The sequence below is a fragment of the Rhinoderma darwinii genome, chromosome 3 (genome assembly GCF_050947455.1).
Source record: "Rhinoderma darwinii isolate aRhiDar2 chromosome 3, aRhiDar2.hap1, whole genome shotgun sequence".
NCBI classification, from domain to species: Eukaryota; Metazoa; Chordata; class Amphibia; order Anura; family Rhinodermatidae; genus Rhinoderma; species Rhinoderma darwinii.
Window position 1 is genome coordinate 207588129 of NC_134689.1, and position 18615 is coordinate 207606743.

General features: G+C 44.4%; 1 protein-coding gene across 4 annotated transcripts in view; it reads left to right on the forward strand.

The window, feature by feature from the left end:
- Positions 1–6614: 6614 nt before the first annotated feature.
- RELN (reelin) overlaps positions 6615–18615 on the forward strand; it is a 749731-nt gene continuing 737730 nt past the window's right edge. For all 4 annotated transcript variants that reach the window (XM_075857310.1, XM_075857311.1, XM_075857308.1 and 1 more), the window contains exon 1: positions 6615–7100. In XM_075857310.1, the coding sequence (XP_075713425.1) occupies positions 6869–7100 (232 nt within the window). In that variant the 5' untranslated portion in view covers positions 6615–6868. The remainder of the gene's footprint in view (positions 7101–18615) is intronic.

An 18615-nucleotide genomic window follows, 5' to 3' on the forward strand; every position in this document is an offset into this window, starting at 1 on the left:
ACAGCCTTCTCCCTTTTACTTGAATTGAAGAAGGTTGTAATACTGTGAAGTCCCTCTACAAGAGTGTCAGCGATTCACAGTATGGAGCATGTAAGGAATGAAAGGGAAGCAGTGCTTGCGTGAGGGCCGCAGCCCCTTCAAAACAGCTGATTGGCAGGGGTGCTGAGAGTCAGACACCCACCGATCAGATATTGTTGGCCTATCCTGAGGGTATAGAACAAAGAATGCAGGTAGATAATGGTGGGGATTTTTGTCGGTGTTGTTCATAGATACCAATAACTAAGCAGTTACTTTTAAAAGAAATTTGGTGTGCAAGCCTGAAAAAGGGTTGTACACCAAGCCTGAGGAAGGGGTTGGTCCAACCCCGAAACGTGTAGCTTATAGTTTTTATGTACTGCATCAAATAAATTATCTTTTAAAAGTAACAGTTTAGTTATTGGTATCCACGAGTAGCGATGAAGAAAATCGGCCCACCATTATCTACCTGCATTCATTGTTTAATTACCGGACCAGAACAAACTCCCGGTGGAGGGAAAGTTGGCAGCAGCCTACATTTTCGGTGTCACATTACACAGAACCACTATTACTAAAGTTGTGCCCTCAAGCACAACTACGATCAACTTAGGGCCTGTTCACATTGCGTTGTCTTTCCGTTGAGGGGTTCCCCCGATGGAAAGCTCAGATGGAACCCCTCAACAGAAAGACAACGCTGATGTGAACAGGCCCTTATCCCTCTATCTACAATTTTTTTTAAAAACAATATGACCTATGGCCTATGAAGCGTGGTTTCTCTCTTTTCCCACATCCCGAGGATAGGCCATCAATCTCTTCTCACTGGAAAACCCCTTTAAACTGTACTCACATCACTCACATTAATCCCTATCCCCAATACAGTTTATCACAGTCTTAGCCAAGCTTTCCTTCACCCGTGACAAAGATTTAGTTAGAATCCCTGTATCTAAATACCTTGGCCAAGGCAGAGCCGTTTGTTCGCCCACTTGGCATCCATCACCTAGGGTACATGTCCCGCCAGGCCCATCCTAGCTATGCCCCCGCAGCTCACAATCTAATTTTCAAATAACATACGTAATCTAGGACTAATGTCTTACAAAAAACTAAATTGTACTAATGCAGTTGGGTGGGGTGGGGGGGCATTTCTGACTGCTATGTGACCCTATGAATTCTAGTTACACCCCTGTACATTGGACATTCATTTACTTCAAGTAGAGCTCTTAAAAATTTGGAGGACCTGATGCATAAAGCATATTATAATCTGTGTTTCTGGGATATTTTGTAGGCGTTTTTGGAAGTATTAGGGTACGGCTGTGTTTACATCAGCGTTGCCCTTCCGTTGAGGGGTACTGTCTGAGGTTTCTGTTGGGTTAACCACTCAACGGAAAGGCAAACTGAAACCTTAGCTTCCGTTTCCCTCACTATTGATCTCAATGGTGACGGAAACGTTGCTAATGGTTTCTGTTTGTCACATTTGTAACAGGGTTCTGTTGTTTTGATGGAATCAATAGCACAGTCGACTACGCTATAGATTCTGTCAAGAACAACGGAACCCTGTCACAACCGAGACAAACGGAAACCATTAGCAACGTTTCCGTCACCATTGAGATCACTGGTGAGGGAAACGGAAGCTAAGGTTTCAGTTTGCCTTTCCGTTGAGGGGTTAACCCGACGGAAACCTCATACAGGACCCCTCAACAGAAGGGCAACGCTGATGTGAACAGGCCCTTAGGCTTAATAAAACAAAGTTGGCAACTATGATATAGATAAGCTTTAATTACATAAGATTTCACAACTTATCTAAGGGTATGTTTACACAGCATTTGTGTGAAGCAGAAAAATATAACGTTGATTTCAATAGAAAACATCCTCTAAATCCAGACGTATTTGGAGTTGATTTTCAGTGTATTTGATTTTCGCAAGCATTTTTGAAGCGTATTTTAAGTCGTATTTTGAAGCTTTTTTTGTAGTGTCAATGGAAAATCATTTTGCAAAACATTTAAAAAAATTGCATGTTACTTCTTTATTATGAGGCCTATTTTTACAAGGCATTTTTTAATTCAGCGGCAAGCAGCATAAAAATACTCATGAACTACAGTGTATTTCCCATTGATATCAATAGGAAGCTGTTTGCAGGAGTATTTCAAGTGTATTTTGGAGCATAAGGCAGGGGCGGACATACCGCATGTGCAGCCGGTGCAGCTGCACAAGGGCCCCGCGTGGGAAGGGGGCCCGTTCAGTGGCGTAACTACCACAGTAGCAGCCGTAGCAGCTGCTACGGGGCCCGCGGCATGGGGGGGCCCGTGTCGCCCTGACAGGCACATTACATTTTATGTACCAGGCCTGGCGGCACGGGCCCCCTCATGCCTAGTAGCATCACAACACTAGGCATGAGGGGAGGGAGGGGGCGGGGGCCCGGTGATAGCCGCCACACTGCACTACCAATCGGGAGGGAGGGGGCGGGTGCCCGGGCCCGGTGATAGCCGCTACACTGCACTGCCAATCTGGCACAGATGAATAGGACAGGACGGCGATGCTGGTGGTAGGAGGAGCGCTCAGGCAGGGGAGAGGACAGGGGGCGGTGCGACGTAAGACTTCGGGCGGCTGGACAGTACAGTCAGGACTGCCGGAGAACTCATAGGATGAGCGGAGGACAGACACAGGACGAGTGGAGGACGTGCAGACTGCAGAGGACAGGTAGATGAAGTTAAAAAGTTCATGTCAGAAGGGAGAAGTTTTTATGTAGAAAAATCTGCCTCATAATTCCTTCCGGAATTTTGAGGCATATTTTGACCTGCCGGTAGAACACTTCCCGCGTTTTTCATTGCGTTTTTTTGTGGCGTTTTTCGGCCATCGGGCCGTGGGCAGGGAAACGCAGCAAAAAACGCATTTTCTGCCTGCCATTGTTGTCAATGGGAAGTCAGAGACAGAAACGCCCGAAGAAAGGGCATTGCGCTTCTTTTTCCCGCATGCGGTTTTTACTGCTCGCAGGAAAAATTTCATGGATTTCAATGGGAGGCACTTTCTGACGTTTTTCGCGAAAAAAACCTCAGTGTGAACTCCCCCTAACACAGGGGCGTAACTACTGCTATAGCAGCCGTAGCGGCTGCTACGGGGCCGCGGCATGAGGGGGCCCGCGTCACCTGCCGGCACGGGCCCCCACCTTGGCCGGAATCTCCGCTAGCTGCCGCTATGGCTGCTACAGCGCGATGCCACGGAACACTACGGCAGAGCAGGGAGTATCTCCCCGCTCTGCCATTAAACATAAGACATGTATCCCCTATCCACAGGATAGGGGATACGTGTGTGATCGCTGGCATTGATAGGGAGAACGGGGGACCGAAAGTCCCCTGAAGTTCTCCATCACAAACCTCGGACTTCCGGGGTCTGTGTCGGCAGCTCCGTAGAAATGAATGGAGCGCCGGTCACACTTGAGCTGCGCAGACACCGGAAGTCAGAGGTGAGTGATGGAGAACTTCGGGGGACTTTCGGTCCCCCGCTCTCCCTATCAATGCCAGCGATCACACATGTATCCCCTATCCTGTGGATAGGGGATACATGTCTTTTGTCTTTTCACACTGTAGGTCGCATTTTTTTGAGTGATTGGGGGTGTATGGCGTTCCCTACAGGGGGGGGGGCTGTATAGCGTTCCCTACAGGGGGGGGCTGTAAGGCGTTCCCTACAGGGGGGGCTGTATAGCGTTCCCTACAGGGGGGGCTGTATAGCGTTCCCTACAGGGGGGTCTGTATGGCGTTCCCTAAAGGGGGGTCTGTATGGCGTTCCCTACAGGGGGGGGCTGTATGACTTTCCCTACAGACCCCCCCTGTAGGGAACGCCATACAGAACCCCTGTAGATAACGCCATACAGACCCCACTGTAGATAACGCCATAAAGTCCCCCCTGTAGATAACACCATACAGCCCCCTGTAGATAACGCCATACAGCCCCCCTGTAGATAACGCCATACAGCCCCCTCTGTAGATAGCGCCATACAGTCCCCCCTGTAGATAGCGCCATACAGTCCCCCCTGTAGATAGCGCCATACAGTCCCCCCTGTAGATAGCGCCATACAGTCCCCCCTGTAGATAGCGCCATACAGTCCCCCCTGTAGATAGCGCCATACAGACCCCCCTGTAGATAGCGCCATACAGACCCCTCTGTAGATAGCGCCATACAGTCCCCCCTGTAGATAACGCCATACAGCCCCCTCTGTTGATAGCGCCATACAGTCCCCCCTGTAGATAACGCCATACAGCCCCCTCTGTAGATATCTTGAGATTCAGTCCTGCTTGATAGGTAACAGTGCAGTAAGCTAAGCATGATAAGATCATCTAAATTATTGCATCTCAGTTGCATGAGTGCTTTGTGTTATATTCAATGATTCAATTTAACCTAAGTCTCTAAATGTGGGCAAAGAAAATAAAAAAACTATACTCACCTCCTCCCTCGCCTCCGTTCACCCGCCGCAGCCCCCATCCTCCTGTCTCGGTCTGTGTTACAAGTGTACAAGGCTGCACTGGTGACGCGCTGCCGATGGCACGTGACCGCTGCTGCCAATAACTCCTCATTGGTGTGCTGCTGAGGACAGTAGTTCCACAGCAAATCGCTGTTGAGGGCATTGATTGGCTGCAGCGGTCATGTGCCATCGACCGCGCGTCACCACAGCAGCTTTGTAAACACAGAAAGGGATAGGGGCTGCGGAGGGGGAACGGAGGCGCCGGAGGAGGTGAGTATAGGTTTTTCATTTTCTTTGCCCACATTTAGGGACTTAGTTTAGATAAGAATTTAACCCGGAAAAAAATGTGTTACTTGTGTTCTAAACTGGTAATAAAATGTACAATATAAATCTTCCTTCATAATTTTTATTAGTAAGGTTTATTTTTATATGCATATATATGTTTAGGTAACTTTGTCGGTATTGGGGGGGGGGCGGGGGGGCCCTGGCACATTATCTGCACAGGGGCCTTTTGCAGTCTGTGTCCGCCACTGGCATAAGGGCATGACCACACGTGGCGGATTTCCTCCGCAACTGTCCGCATCAATGCCGCACAGAATCTGCGTTGCAGATTCTGCTGCGGATCTGCACAAAATGTGCAGAAAATTGATGCGGACTAGCTGCTGCGGACTGCGGGAAAAGTGCTTCCCTTCTCCCTATCAGTGCAGGATAGAGAGAAGGGACAGCACTTTCCCTAGGGAAAGTAAAAGAATTTCATACTTACCGGCCGTTGTCTTGGTGACGCGTCCCTCTTTCGGCATCCAGCCCGACCTCCCTGGATGACGCACCAGTCCATGTGACCGCTGCAGCCTGTGCTTGGCCTGTGATTGGCTGCAGCCGTCACTTAGACTGAAACGTCATCCTGGGAGGCCGGACTGGAGACAGACGCAGGGAGTTCTCGGTAAGTATGAACTTATATGTTTTTTACAGATACATGTATATTGAGATCGGTAGTCACTGTCCCGGGTGCAGAAACAGTTACTGCCGATCGCTTAACTCTTTCAGCACCCTGGACAGTGACTATTTACAGACGTCTCCTAGCAACGCTCCCGTCATTACGGGAGCACCATTGACTTCCTCAGTCTGGCTGTAGACCTAGAAATACATAGGTCCAGCCAGAATGAAGAAATGTCATGGTAGTAAAAACAATACGCTCCGCAGCACACATAAGATCTGCGGACTTCATTGCGGAATTTTGACTCTCCATTGAAGTCAATGGAGAAATTCCGCCATGAGTCCGCCACTGCTCCGCAACAGACAGAGCATGCTGCGGACACCAAATTCCGCTCCGCAGCCTATGCTCCGCAGCGGAATTTTACGCCTCGTCTAAACGAACACTGCTAAATTAAAGTGTAAGTCAATGGACAAACGGCACCGCTGCGGATTAACGCTGCGGAGTGTCCGCAGCGGAATTTAAGTGAAATTCCGCCACGTGTGAACCCGCCCTAATACTGGAGATTTACACTCTGAAATACGCCTAAAAATAAGCAGTGTGAACATATCCTAAAAGTTCCCTACTGATAAATCCTTTTGAGTACTAAGACATGCAGTTGTTTTCTCCTCAGGATAAGGCGACAGATAAAGTATTAATACAAACCCTATTTGTGCCTATGATTGTCTTCATTAATACTCAGCCATGTGACTACTCCTTTCTCTGAGGTAAATTTTATTGAGATAATGTATAATATGCGCTGTGAATTACTGACATGATATTATTGTACATATACAGTGCTAGTTGTTCGCTGTTTTTATTTTATGCTGAAATGCCTGTTTTCTTGACAGTTGTCCAGCGGTCCTTAGGTCCCGTTCTACAGAACATACCGCTATTTCTTTATAATGCCATATGCTCTTAAGTATTATTGGAGGAAATGGTGTGTAACACAGGACATAAGCCGCGATTAATTCACATAACATTAACCGGCTGAGAGATAAAGCGCTCAGCCATGTACGTAACACAGCGATACATTTAGCGCTCATTATTTATCATCTAATAAAACCATTCACCTTTCCAAACTCCTCCTAGCATGAGGTGATGGTCCAATCAGGTGTCGGGGGTGTGGTCGGCTGCACAGATAACAAGATGAGTAGATGAGGCGAGCAGCTACTGTGTAAGGGACCCTCATCTAGGGCTCGGTCTCCTTGCTGTCACCTGACTATTAGCTCTAGTGCTGACTGCACAAGGTGCACGGAGCACGTAAAAATACTGATTTAGATTTGTCCTTTTTTTTTTAGACACAGAAGGGACAGTTGAATTTACTTTTATCTCTCGAAACTTTTATTGATATTTGTCTTGCCCGCTCTTCCTTGAGCCACTTATGCAGCATATAGAATAAGTGCAAGCAGCTTCGGAGGAGCCCAGCAATGGATCAGAGGAGCTCCTGCACTAGCAGGCTGTGGACTGTGCTACTGCTTGGGATGCTGTATGTGGCTGTTGTACGAGGAGCAGTCGGGTATTACCCTAGATTCTCGCCTTTCTTTTTCCTGTGCACCCACCACGGTGAGCTGGAGGGAGATGGAGAGCAAGGAGAGGTGCTCATTTCCCTGCACCTTGCGGGGAACCCCACCTACTATATACCTGGACAAGAGTACCACGGTAAGTAGCGCCCACCATAACACTAGCTCAATGGCATTGTCTGTATGTGATTCAGGGCACAACTACAAGCAGCATCGATGCCAGGCAAGGGGACATTGAGGTGGAAGAAATGGTAATCTAGCACCTCAAGTCCATGCCATAGAAGCCACTCGCAGTATGGGTGAGCCTTGTGTGGGACATGAGAGGGATTATGATGACAATCTCTCCGGCTGTGAAGAGTTTATAATATACATTGTCTTCATTTTAATAGAAAATTAGAGTGCAGCTTACATTTGGGGTGTGATGCCTTGTTCCAGATCTGGCTATACAAGGGCTCAGTAGTTTGACATTACCATGTTGCCAAAACTGCTTCATAGTTTCAACATGTACAATATTGAACAAATGTGTTGGGTCTTGAACGGAAGGAGAATGCTGTGTAACAGGCCTTCCTTCTTATATATGTGTTTTACCAAACTCATAACCAGCTTCAATACTTAATACTTATGTGACTACATTTTGACTACCCTTTGTTTCCTAAAAAGTGTCAGCGTTGAAGAAAAATAGAGCAATACATTGATAAATAGGGCACATGTATAGAATGCTACGTTTTCTGATATAATTGCGCCATTTTGTGCTGTAAAAAGATTGATACATGAACCCCACTGGGTTTATTAAGTTGCTACCTGCAGTTATTCTTTGAAGTCACTGTTCATTTGCCTTTGCTCGGTGAATTTTCAGTCTGCCTTTGTCTATCTAGGTTACTGGATTTATTATTTTCTATACAGGAGCACCGTTCTCTTGTTTTGTACATGAAATAAAAAGATTCTTGCACACCGACCCGTATTATTGCTTTTTAAATGTAAGCGGTACGCTGGCCGTACACATGGTGGCATTATTAATGTCCTACAATAAGATCAACGCTTCTTACATATATCAAAGAAATTTGCAGAGATAAAAACCTCACCACAGAAACCGTTTTCTTTGATGCGTGCACTCTGTAAAAGTCAGTGCAGGAATTGTATGAGTTTTCCCATAGATGGTGCAATTTTTCCCAAACAAATTCCACCTTAAATTGAAGATTTCTGTGTCAGATTTTTCAAGGCAATTGGATTTTAATGTTTCCCTCGCAGGTCAAAGAAAAGTACCAATTGTTTCTCAGCGGTATATCTTTATCTAAATAGATAGATTTACTTTTATTTCATTACTAATCCTGGTACGCAGCCGTAAAGTGAGATAAACTTAATGGTACCAATCACCACCCAGAATATAGACGGAAAATAGTAACTTGATCATTGTGAGTGCTCACTATTGCTCCATGTTCACACATTGTGGATTCTATCAGGATTATGGCGCAGATTCTGCACCTAAATCCAGATGCAATATGCTATCATTCTGCCACAGTGCATGTGAATAGGGTATTTTATGTAAACCTGTATCTTCAAAATCAACTATAGATTTGCCTAGGGCAAATCCTGACCCTGTGAACATGCCCTTTCATACCCTTTCATGTGAACTTTGAAACGAACAGAAAATGTTGTGTATATGCATTATATGGCAGGTAAGAAATATGTTACAGTTATCCTTTTTTTGCTACATTTATCAATAAAAAATTTACATTACATGCTTTATAACTATGTCACTTTGTGTATGGGTCCTTAACAGAAAACTGTTGCTTATGTCAGAACTGGTCTTAAAATTTGGGTATTTCCCTACATTTGGCACATTTTAGCTACATTTTCCATTCCATCTGTATTTTGATATTTTCACTTATTTTTCAGTACATTTATACCTTGTGCAATGTAGGGATAAAAATCTCCTTTTGCTTCCTGAAAGCCACAAACGAGCATGCTAACTGCTGCTGTCGACAGATCTGTTATTTTTGTTACGTATGTGCCTCTAATACATAATGGTGTACTGCTGAAAACGATCTAGCGGTCTGATGGGTTTAATAACACATTAGACCACTTTCACACAGTCATAAGGTGGCTGCATTTTAGGGTCTGAATTACAGCCACAAAACCCAGACCACCCTTCCCCTGAGTCCTAAAGAACTGAACTTAGATCACCATAGAAAACTCTGTTGATCAAAACGTGGCCCTACACTTTAGATAAATGTCTTTCAAACCCGCCGTATTAAGCGTAACTTGCCAACCATCCAATGTGTATGGCGGTGTCCCAACTCTAAGGATTAGGCTGTTGGATTTACACATGCCCCATACTTTTGTTTGTAAGGAGATCATTCTTAACTCCTTTTGAGAACACACGCACGATTGACTGAGCCGCATGTGTATGTGGGGGTTGGGAGGGATAGCTTTCAGCTGTCTAACAGTAGAATAGTGCAGGGTCTTGGTGTTGCTGCCATAAGACCTGTATAGGTCTTGGTTTTGCTGCCATATAGACATTAAAATCTATCCGTTTTACAGCAATATAAAACTAGACTATATTGGGAATGACAGACCCAGATTGGTCCTATGCGTCTTACCATAATAATCAATGACCTCAGCCCCCCCGGCAAGAGAAATATTTTCCAAAGTCCCAAGAACGGGGATGCCCGGTACCTTTTTCCCAGCAGAGTGGTGGCTTCGCATGCATGGTCACCAATATAGTGAAAGGGAGATATGGACACAGCTGAGTGATCAGGCGGGGCTGTTTCTATGTGGTCTGCATTTACCCAAAGAACAGAAATACTCATGTGATATGCTATATAATTCCCCTACACATGTACAGAGCACTTGCACATACTGCTGTATGTGCTCAGGTTGTGCTATTAAATAAATCAATTATGTAATAGAAATAGAAGCATATTTTTGATGTACAATATGAAGACACCTCCAATGAGGAAGCATTATCATTGACAGTGTGCTTTGGAACAAGTTGTAATCACCTGCTGTAAATTGAGGAATCGATTCAAACCCATTTGCCCATAAAATTGTCAGTATACATTTGTAAATAAAAGAATAGTACTTCAACATATAGTATTCATATGCCTCCGTGGGGCAAACGTATTGCAGGTTTACTTCTGGATTCCTTTTTTACATTACTGACAAGCATAGGCTACTGTGTTTTACAAAACAGGAAACCATAAAAATTGTATACATTAAAGGGGTTTTCCAGGCACTAAAAATTGATGGCCTATCCTCGGGATAGGCCATCAATAGCTGATGGTTCAGGGCCCAGCTCCCTGGACCCCCACCAATCAGCTGTTTTGAAGGGTCCGCAGTGCTTATACGAGAGCTGCTTCCTCTTCATTCCGGTCACTTGCTCACACTGTGAATCGCCAACACAGCAGTAGCGGCGGTTCACAGTATTACAACCTTCTCCCATTGAAGTGAATTGGGGAAGGCTGTAATACTGTGAACCGCCGCTACGGCCATGTTGGCGATTTACAGTTTGAGAAAGTAAGGGAAATGAAGGGGAAGCAGCGCTGTATAGGAGCTGCAGACACAAAACAATAGGACATTTTTAATTATGACTTTGCAAAGTTGTGTTACCTTTTTGGTTTTAGATGCAATAAGAAAAAAAATAGTTATAAAGGTGGACATAGCCTTTAAATACTGTATATGGATTGTATATGTATTTGGATATGAACTTCATATGCTATGACAATTCCTTATCCTCTAGGCCTTTGGAACCAACTGACATTTCATAACCATGATAGATATAGAAACCCCTTTTCTTTGTCTGGGCAACTATAATTTGTTCTTCGGGAGGCAGCCACCTAGCACCAGCTATTGGGTGCTGGCGGGCGCCTCCCGATGTTGCCGCTGAAACTATAAAGTGTCCGTGCTGCTACCTCGTAGCAGTGCGGTCACATGAGGTACTCCAGTGTGCGTGCACGCGCACGGGATTACCTCATAATTTGGAGCAAGACGCTGCTCTGGAAGGCGCTACCGCAGGCAATCAGATTAATTCCTAATATCCACAGTTTTAAATGTGCCCTGAAAACACATATTTTTAGACAGGCCTATAACATTCCCTAATCTGACTCCTTTCCTAGGCCCCATTAGTCATCAGAATAAGATTCCCTCACACTCCTTGCCCCGTACTGCATTTCATGTCCATCATACACGGATACTGGCTGGTGACCGGCTCATACAGCTTTATGTGTACCACCCCATGTGTATAAAAGATGGCTGGACCATTGTACTGAACAAACACTTTTACACTTTGTGTCTCCCTTATTTCTTATTATTTCTTGCGAGCAGGCTCCTCAATCCTCCAGTCTGAATTATAAATTAGCTTTGTCACTATTCACCCTGTGTCGTTTCGTCTTGCTCTTCCTACATCCCTTAGGATTCATAAAGTATTTCACAAATCTCTCCTAAAAAAGTTTTTCTCTATCATTTTGTCCACTCGAGAAACCTCCTCCCCCAGTTCAGGTAGAAGGAGACATGGAGTTTGAGGTTAAGAGAATGGTGGATTCCAGAAGGCTAGGGGGTACTCTACAATACTTGGTACACTGGAAGGGGTATGGGCCAGAAGAACGTACTTGGGATCCTGCCCATTCAGTACACGCCAGTCATTTGGTTAAAATTTTTCACTTTACGTTTCCTTTGAAAACTAGGCCAAGGCTTAAGGGTCCGGAGGCCCCTCATAGAAGGGGACGAGTACTGTTAGGGAAACACCTGTTCCCTTAAGGTCGCTATGACAACCTGTTTAGCTTCTTGGCGGTTCTCCTTTTACCTTGAGCCTATCTCTTTTCTCTGTCCTTCTGCCAATCAGCTGTAGGGTTGTCTTTGCTTGTGAATTTTCCTATCTCCTGGTTTCTGCTTAAGCTCCTGACTGTTCCTGCACTTCTGTTTACTGGACCTCATGTATACTGACCTCGGGTTGTCTCTCGTTAACCCTCTGCTTACCGATTCTGATTATCTGCTCCTGGCTGGTTTTGACCGTGGATTGTCTGATTACCTCTACTCCGTTTCTGGACTTTCAGTTTACCTATTGGCTGTCTGGTTTCCAACTCAAGTTTGCCTGCATTGTTGAGAAGGACCTGGGTGTACTTGTAAATCATAAACTCAATAACAGCATGCAGTGTCAATCAGCTGCTTCAAAGGCCAGCAGGATATTGTCGTGTATTAAAAGAGGCATGGACTCACGGGACAGGGATGTAATAATGCCACTTTACAAAGCATTAGTGAGGCCTCATCTAGAATATGCAGTTCAGTTCTGGGCTCCAGTTCATAGAAAGGATGCCCTGGAGTTGGAAAAAATACAAAGAAGAGCAACGAAGCTAATAAGGGGCATGGAGAATTTAAGTTATGAGGAAAGATTGAAAGAATTAAACCTATTTAGCCTTGAAAAAAGACGACTAAGGGGGGACATGATTAACTTATATAAATATATTAATGGCACATACAAAAAATATGGTGAAATCCTGTTCCTTGTAAAACCCCCTCAAAAAACAAGGGGGCACTCCCTCCGTCTGGAGAAAAAAAGGTTCAAGCTGCAGAGGCGACAAGGCTTCTTTACAGTGAGAACTGTGAATCTATGGAATAGCCTACCGCAGGAGCTGGTCACAGCAGGGACAGTAGATGGCTTTAAAAAAGGGTTAGATAATTTCCTAGAACAAAAAAATATTAGCTCCTATGTGTAGAAATTTTTCCTTCCCTTTTCCCTTCCCTTGGTTGAACTTGATGGACATATGTCTTTTTTCAGCCGTACTAACTATGTAACTATGTAACCTATTATCCAAAGCTACACTCTGTTAAGACAACCTGGGTTCTAAACAGTAAAGTTCATTCCACCTTGGGGTCGGCTCTGGCGAACACCTTAGAGAAACCTTAGACACTGCCGATCAGAGTGGTTACGAATTTGAGTTTACGGGTTTACGTGCATGCTCTCTCCCGGTAGACCCTAGCAGCCTTGAGGAAAAGGTTAGCTTTTCACCTAGATACAAAGCAGTTTCAACTACAAGTTCTAGTAGAAAAAGAGTTGGACATAAAAGAGAGAGTAAACATGATTCTCACTACAGATTTTCTCTCTCTAAGGGTCCATTTGAACCAGCCAATTATTGGGCAAACTTGCGTTTATAGAACGCTCGTACCCGATAATTGCACTGTGTAAACAGGGCAACGATCAGCAATGAACGAGCAAACTCTCGTTCATCAGCTGATTGTATAGTTTTAAATGCCCAAAATATTATCATTGTCGACAGCAATGATAGAAATGTATGTGAACGAGCAATCGGAGTAACGATCGCTCGTCCCCAAACTATCTCCTTGTTAAAGGAGCAAATGAGCGCCGATCAACAAGCTGTCTCGTTGATCGGCACTCGTTTACACGGCCCATGTCGGACCGTGTTAGACCGCCCTAAGAGATCTGGCAAGACTCATTGGAAGAGTTGTAGCGTTATAACCAGGGTTCAAAACGGCTCCAACTCTTTGCCGGGAGATGCAGTTTCGTTAGATCTCCTCAGGAAAAAACAGTGTGTTCAGAATTCCTCTACTGGTCAGAAGAGAATTAGAGGCAATTATAGCCTTGCAAGATCCTATTCCAAATTTTATTTGCATCCCTGCTGCGGACTTAACATTAACATCGGTTGCATCTCTTATGGGGCAGGGAGCCTACTCACTAGACTCCACAATAAGAGGCACTTGATCAGGCATAGAGAAAAATATGCATATCAATGTCCTAGAATTAAGAGCAGCGAGACTCGAACTTTAGCGAAGGCAGAGACGACCTGTCAATCCATTCTGATCCAGATGGACAACAAGACAGCAGTGGCATACCTCAACATGATCGGAGCTACCAAATCTAGGAGATTATGTGTAGAAACACTGGAGTTCTGGACTTGGGCAATAGACAGTAAGTTAGAATTGAAAGCACAATATATTCCAGGACACACCAACGAGATTGCAGATCCAATCTCCAGTCAGAAATTATCCTTGGCAACAGTTTCGTGAAAGAACCAGCTCTTCAAGTTTCAGATATTCGGGACCTTGGAGATAGAACTATTAGCGTCAGAGACCACGGCACAAACCGAGAGATTTGCTGCAGGAACATGGTTCCCAGGAGCTTGGAGGATAGATGCCCTATCCTTCCCATGGAGGGACTTAATGCATCTTTATGCATTCCCTCCTTCTACTTTACTGCCACAAACTCTTCAGAAGATAGAAGAAGAGTATGTAGCATGGTTAATACTAGTATACCCTGTATGGCCATCAAAACTGTGGTACCCCAAAATACACTTATTGACAATAGAGGAGAAGCTACCATTGGGGATGACAGTGGAGTGTTTCCAGGGACCAGTGGACCTTCTATTTGAGCTCCCACAACTAATGTGGATAGCTGCGAGAGTTAGCTGTTCTAATTTCTGGAGCTATCAGCACAGGCAAACAACCTAATTAATTGGTCTTTGAAACCGAGGACACGTAATAGATATCGAGCCATTATATCCAGAGTTCCAGACTTGGAGATCAGAAATATATAGAGCAGTTAGAGATCCCTCAGATATGTGGGCAGCACTAGAATTCTCTAATTAATAATTTCATTTAGGTATAGCCTCTAACACTTGAAAATCGATAGGATCCATTCATAATGTCATTATTCCTAAACTGATGGAGAATAGAATATACTTTAGGCTTCTAAAAGGGGCTGTTGGATCCAGACCTATTCTTGCAAAGTACTCAAGTACTTGGGATATAGAGCCTCTTTTGACCTATTTAAGCCAACTGGTTGACTCCACTATGTCTTTACGATGGGTCGGTATAAAACTAGCAAGCCTTTTAGCTCTTGCTATGGCTGCTAGACCAATGGAGTTGACTTTGATTCATGTAGTGGAGCCGTGGCTGTCACGGACTCCTAAAGGTTATCATACTATTTTAAAAGGCAGGACTAAGACCTCACATATTGATAATAGTCCTATGGCGATCGATCTCTTGGAAGATGGGGCTGACTCATCCCTCTGTGCTGTGACACTGTTAAAATCCTATCTTGATAAGACATACACACTGAGGGGTGAGATTAGTAGCTTGTTTGTAACTTTGAGACAACCACTTAGGAAAGCCACAGCCAATACCATTAGGGGTTGGTTACTCTTGGCTTGCAAAGCGCAGGTATAGACACAAGTATCTTTAAAGCGCATTCCTCCAGGGCAACGGCTAAAGGAATTTCTTTGGATTCCATCCTTTAAGGCAGCCAGATGGTCATCAGAGAGATCCTTTACTAAACACTACTGGAGACCCTCTGACATAGATCAGATAAGATTTATGAGAGCTACTACCAGGTGTGTGCTACTCTATCCAATAACTAGTGCTAGGTGGCTGCTTCCCAAAGAACAAAGATCAGTTTGCAGGAATCTATGATCTGCAAACTGCATTTGTTCTAGGGAATAGGCCAGCCACCTAGCAACAGTGCCCACCCTCCCTTCCCTGATGGTATTTTCCTGGTAGTCCCTCTCAAGCTAATTATGCGCTTTATTCTAGGCGCCACCAGGAATCAGAAACAGATATCTCTTTAAAATACTTTGGGGGTCAAGAAGTGATGCCTTGAGGGACAGACTGCATTAGTTGATCAGAAAACTCGTATTAGGATATCTGAAGTTTAAAAACAAAAAAAAAATTGTGCATGCATTATATTTATGACGGAATAACTATACAGTTGTAGTTTGAAATATCTGGCAGCTATTAAAATTCACTTTGAAACATGTTCTAGCCTGCAGCATATTTTACCTTTTCGGGTAGACATAATTGTATATCTTACTTCCAGGGACGAGGTCTTTCCACTGAGCCTCTCGAAAAAATTTGCGTGCACACAGGAGGACTTCACGTGACCGCACGGCTACGAAGGTAGCAGTGCGGACACTTTATCATTTCAACTGCAAATTTGGGAGGCGCCCACAAGCACCCAATACCTGTTGCTAGGTTGCTGACCTATTCCCTAGAACAAATGCAGTTTGCAGATCATAGATTCCTGCAAACTGATCTGTCTTTGAATGAAAGATGTACACACCGTATAGCTCTGTGGTATATTTTACTTGTAATTGTAATATTATTTTCTTAATTTAAATAATCAAACTAATGTATTATATTCTGTAATTGCAGGGCATATCTCATTCAGCTACAACTACATATTGTTTTACAGCACTAACTACATGCATTATAATTATGCTTTGTTGTCTGTTTACATTCTGTCTCATTCCCTTATCAATGTATTCTCTTTATGTGTCTTTTAAAGACTATTTTCATTCTATATAATACGAGAATAAAATAATGAACCATGTTTATGAATATAGGAGTTAGTGTAGTTTGCACCATATTCCAAAACATGGCTCACACCTTTTAAGGAATACAGTGAAGCAACTGAATAACTCTAAGTTGTACCTGGCAATGTTAACCAATACTTTTTTTCTTTAGAAAGATTTCAGTGGCGGATTAAGTTAACAATAGGCCCTGGGCTGTTCCCCAAACTTGGGCCCCCCTTCCCTACCGCCACTCTGCCCTGTCTATAGTGGATACCACCTTCCTGTCCAAGCATTGACAAATGGGTGTTACGATTTTCCTTGTCAAAGGGCTGTGCCCCTACATACTGACAGTCTCCAACCATTGCTGACAGCATCACATTGTGTAGGGACACATCCTCCTGACAATGGGGATGGTAGCACACATTTGTCTATTAGTCCTGGGTACACAAAGACTTTTTGTGGAATACAAGGATTTCCTACAACAGACATGTCAGGAGAGGGGACAGATCCTCTATAGATCCAGTCACTCACAAGTGATGTCTTCTCTGATGGGAGTCGTTTTCTTGTCATCTGACACAGACCATTATGGCGACTTTCCTGATGAGACCTCTTTGCCCTTCGCTTCTAAAGCCATTTCCAGCTTCTATAGAAACACAAAAATGTAGATACCAAGGCCCAGGCACATATATTAAATGGGTTGTCTGGGCACGGACCGGTTTTTCATACTGATGACCTATCCACGTGCCCGGACAACCCCTTTGACTAATAAATTCAGACCCCAGACCGGATCCCAGAATACATACAGGCCCCAGACCTTCTAAATAATTGCAGTCCCCAAACCAGACTCCCCTAAACAAATACAGACCCCAGAACAAGCACCAAAAATAAATACAGACCCTAGACCAGACCCCCTAAATACAGACCTTGGACCAGACCCCAAAATACAAAACCCAGACCTGACTCCCTAAACTAATCCAGACCCCTAAACTAATACAGGCCCCAGACCAGACCCCCTAAATACAGACTAGACCCCCTAAATACAGACCCCATAAACTAATACAGACCCAAGACCAGACCCCCTAAGTACAGACCTTGGACCAGACGTCAAAATACAGACCCCAGACGTGACTTCCTAAACTAGTCCAGACCCCTAAATACAGACTCCATTCCAGACCCCCCTAAACGAATACAGACCCCCTAAATAGAGACCCCTAAATAAAGACCCCTAAACTAATACAGACCCCAGACCTGACTTCCTAAACTAGTCCAGACCCCTAGATCCAGACTCCATTCCAGACCCCCTAAACTAATACGGACCCCCTAAATAGAGACCCTTAAATAAAGACCCCTAAACTAACACAGACTCTAGACCATGGCTTCTGTAGCCATTTCCAGCTTCTATAGAAACACAAAAATGTAGACACAAAGGCCCAGGCACATATATTAAATGGGTTGTCTGGGCACAGACCGGTTTTTCATACTAATGACCTATCCACATGCCCGGACAACCCTTTTTACTCAGACTAATAAGTTCGGACCCCAGAACAAATCCTAGAATACATAGAGGCCCCAGACCTTCTAAACTATTACAGTCCCAAGACCAGACCCTCCTAAACAAATACAGACCCCAGAACAAGCACCCTAAATAAATACGGACCCTAGACCAGACCCCTAAATACAGACCTTGGACCAGACCCCAAAATACAAAACCCAGACCTGACTCCCTAAACTAATCCAGACCCCTAAATCCAGACCCCATACCAGACCCCCTAAATAAAGACCCCTAAACTAATACAGGCCCCAGACCAGACCCCCTAAATACAGACTAGACCCCCTAAATACAGACCCCATAAACTAATACAGGCCCCAGACCAGACCCCCTAAATACAGACCCCAGACCTCTTAAACTAATCCATCCCCTTATACTTACTTAGCAGGTCACCTCACAGTCTTCTCTCTGGAGTCTTGCTGCTGTTCTGGGACCTGCACTCATGTGACTTACAGGTCTCTAAGCAGTAACAAGAACTGCAGACATGAGGTCATATGACCTTATGTCTGCAGGTCCTTTTGCAGGACATACACAATGCGATTCACTGCAAAAAACGCGACAGAACTCCAATGTGCTTTTAGCGGCCATGGGCCATCCGGGAGCCTCGGGCCCCGCACGGCCACCCAAATCCGCCATTGTTTGTTTTGGAAAAAGTGTCTGGAGTCTTCATAAAGTGTGCTATATACCATGTAGTCAATGCAATAACACAATGTGTAATTGCATTGATAAATCTCCCCTATTGTGTAATTTTTACACTGCAAATTTGACACAAAACCGGGTTGAAAATAGTTAATTTAGAAATGAAA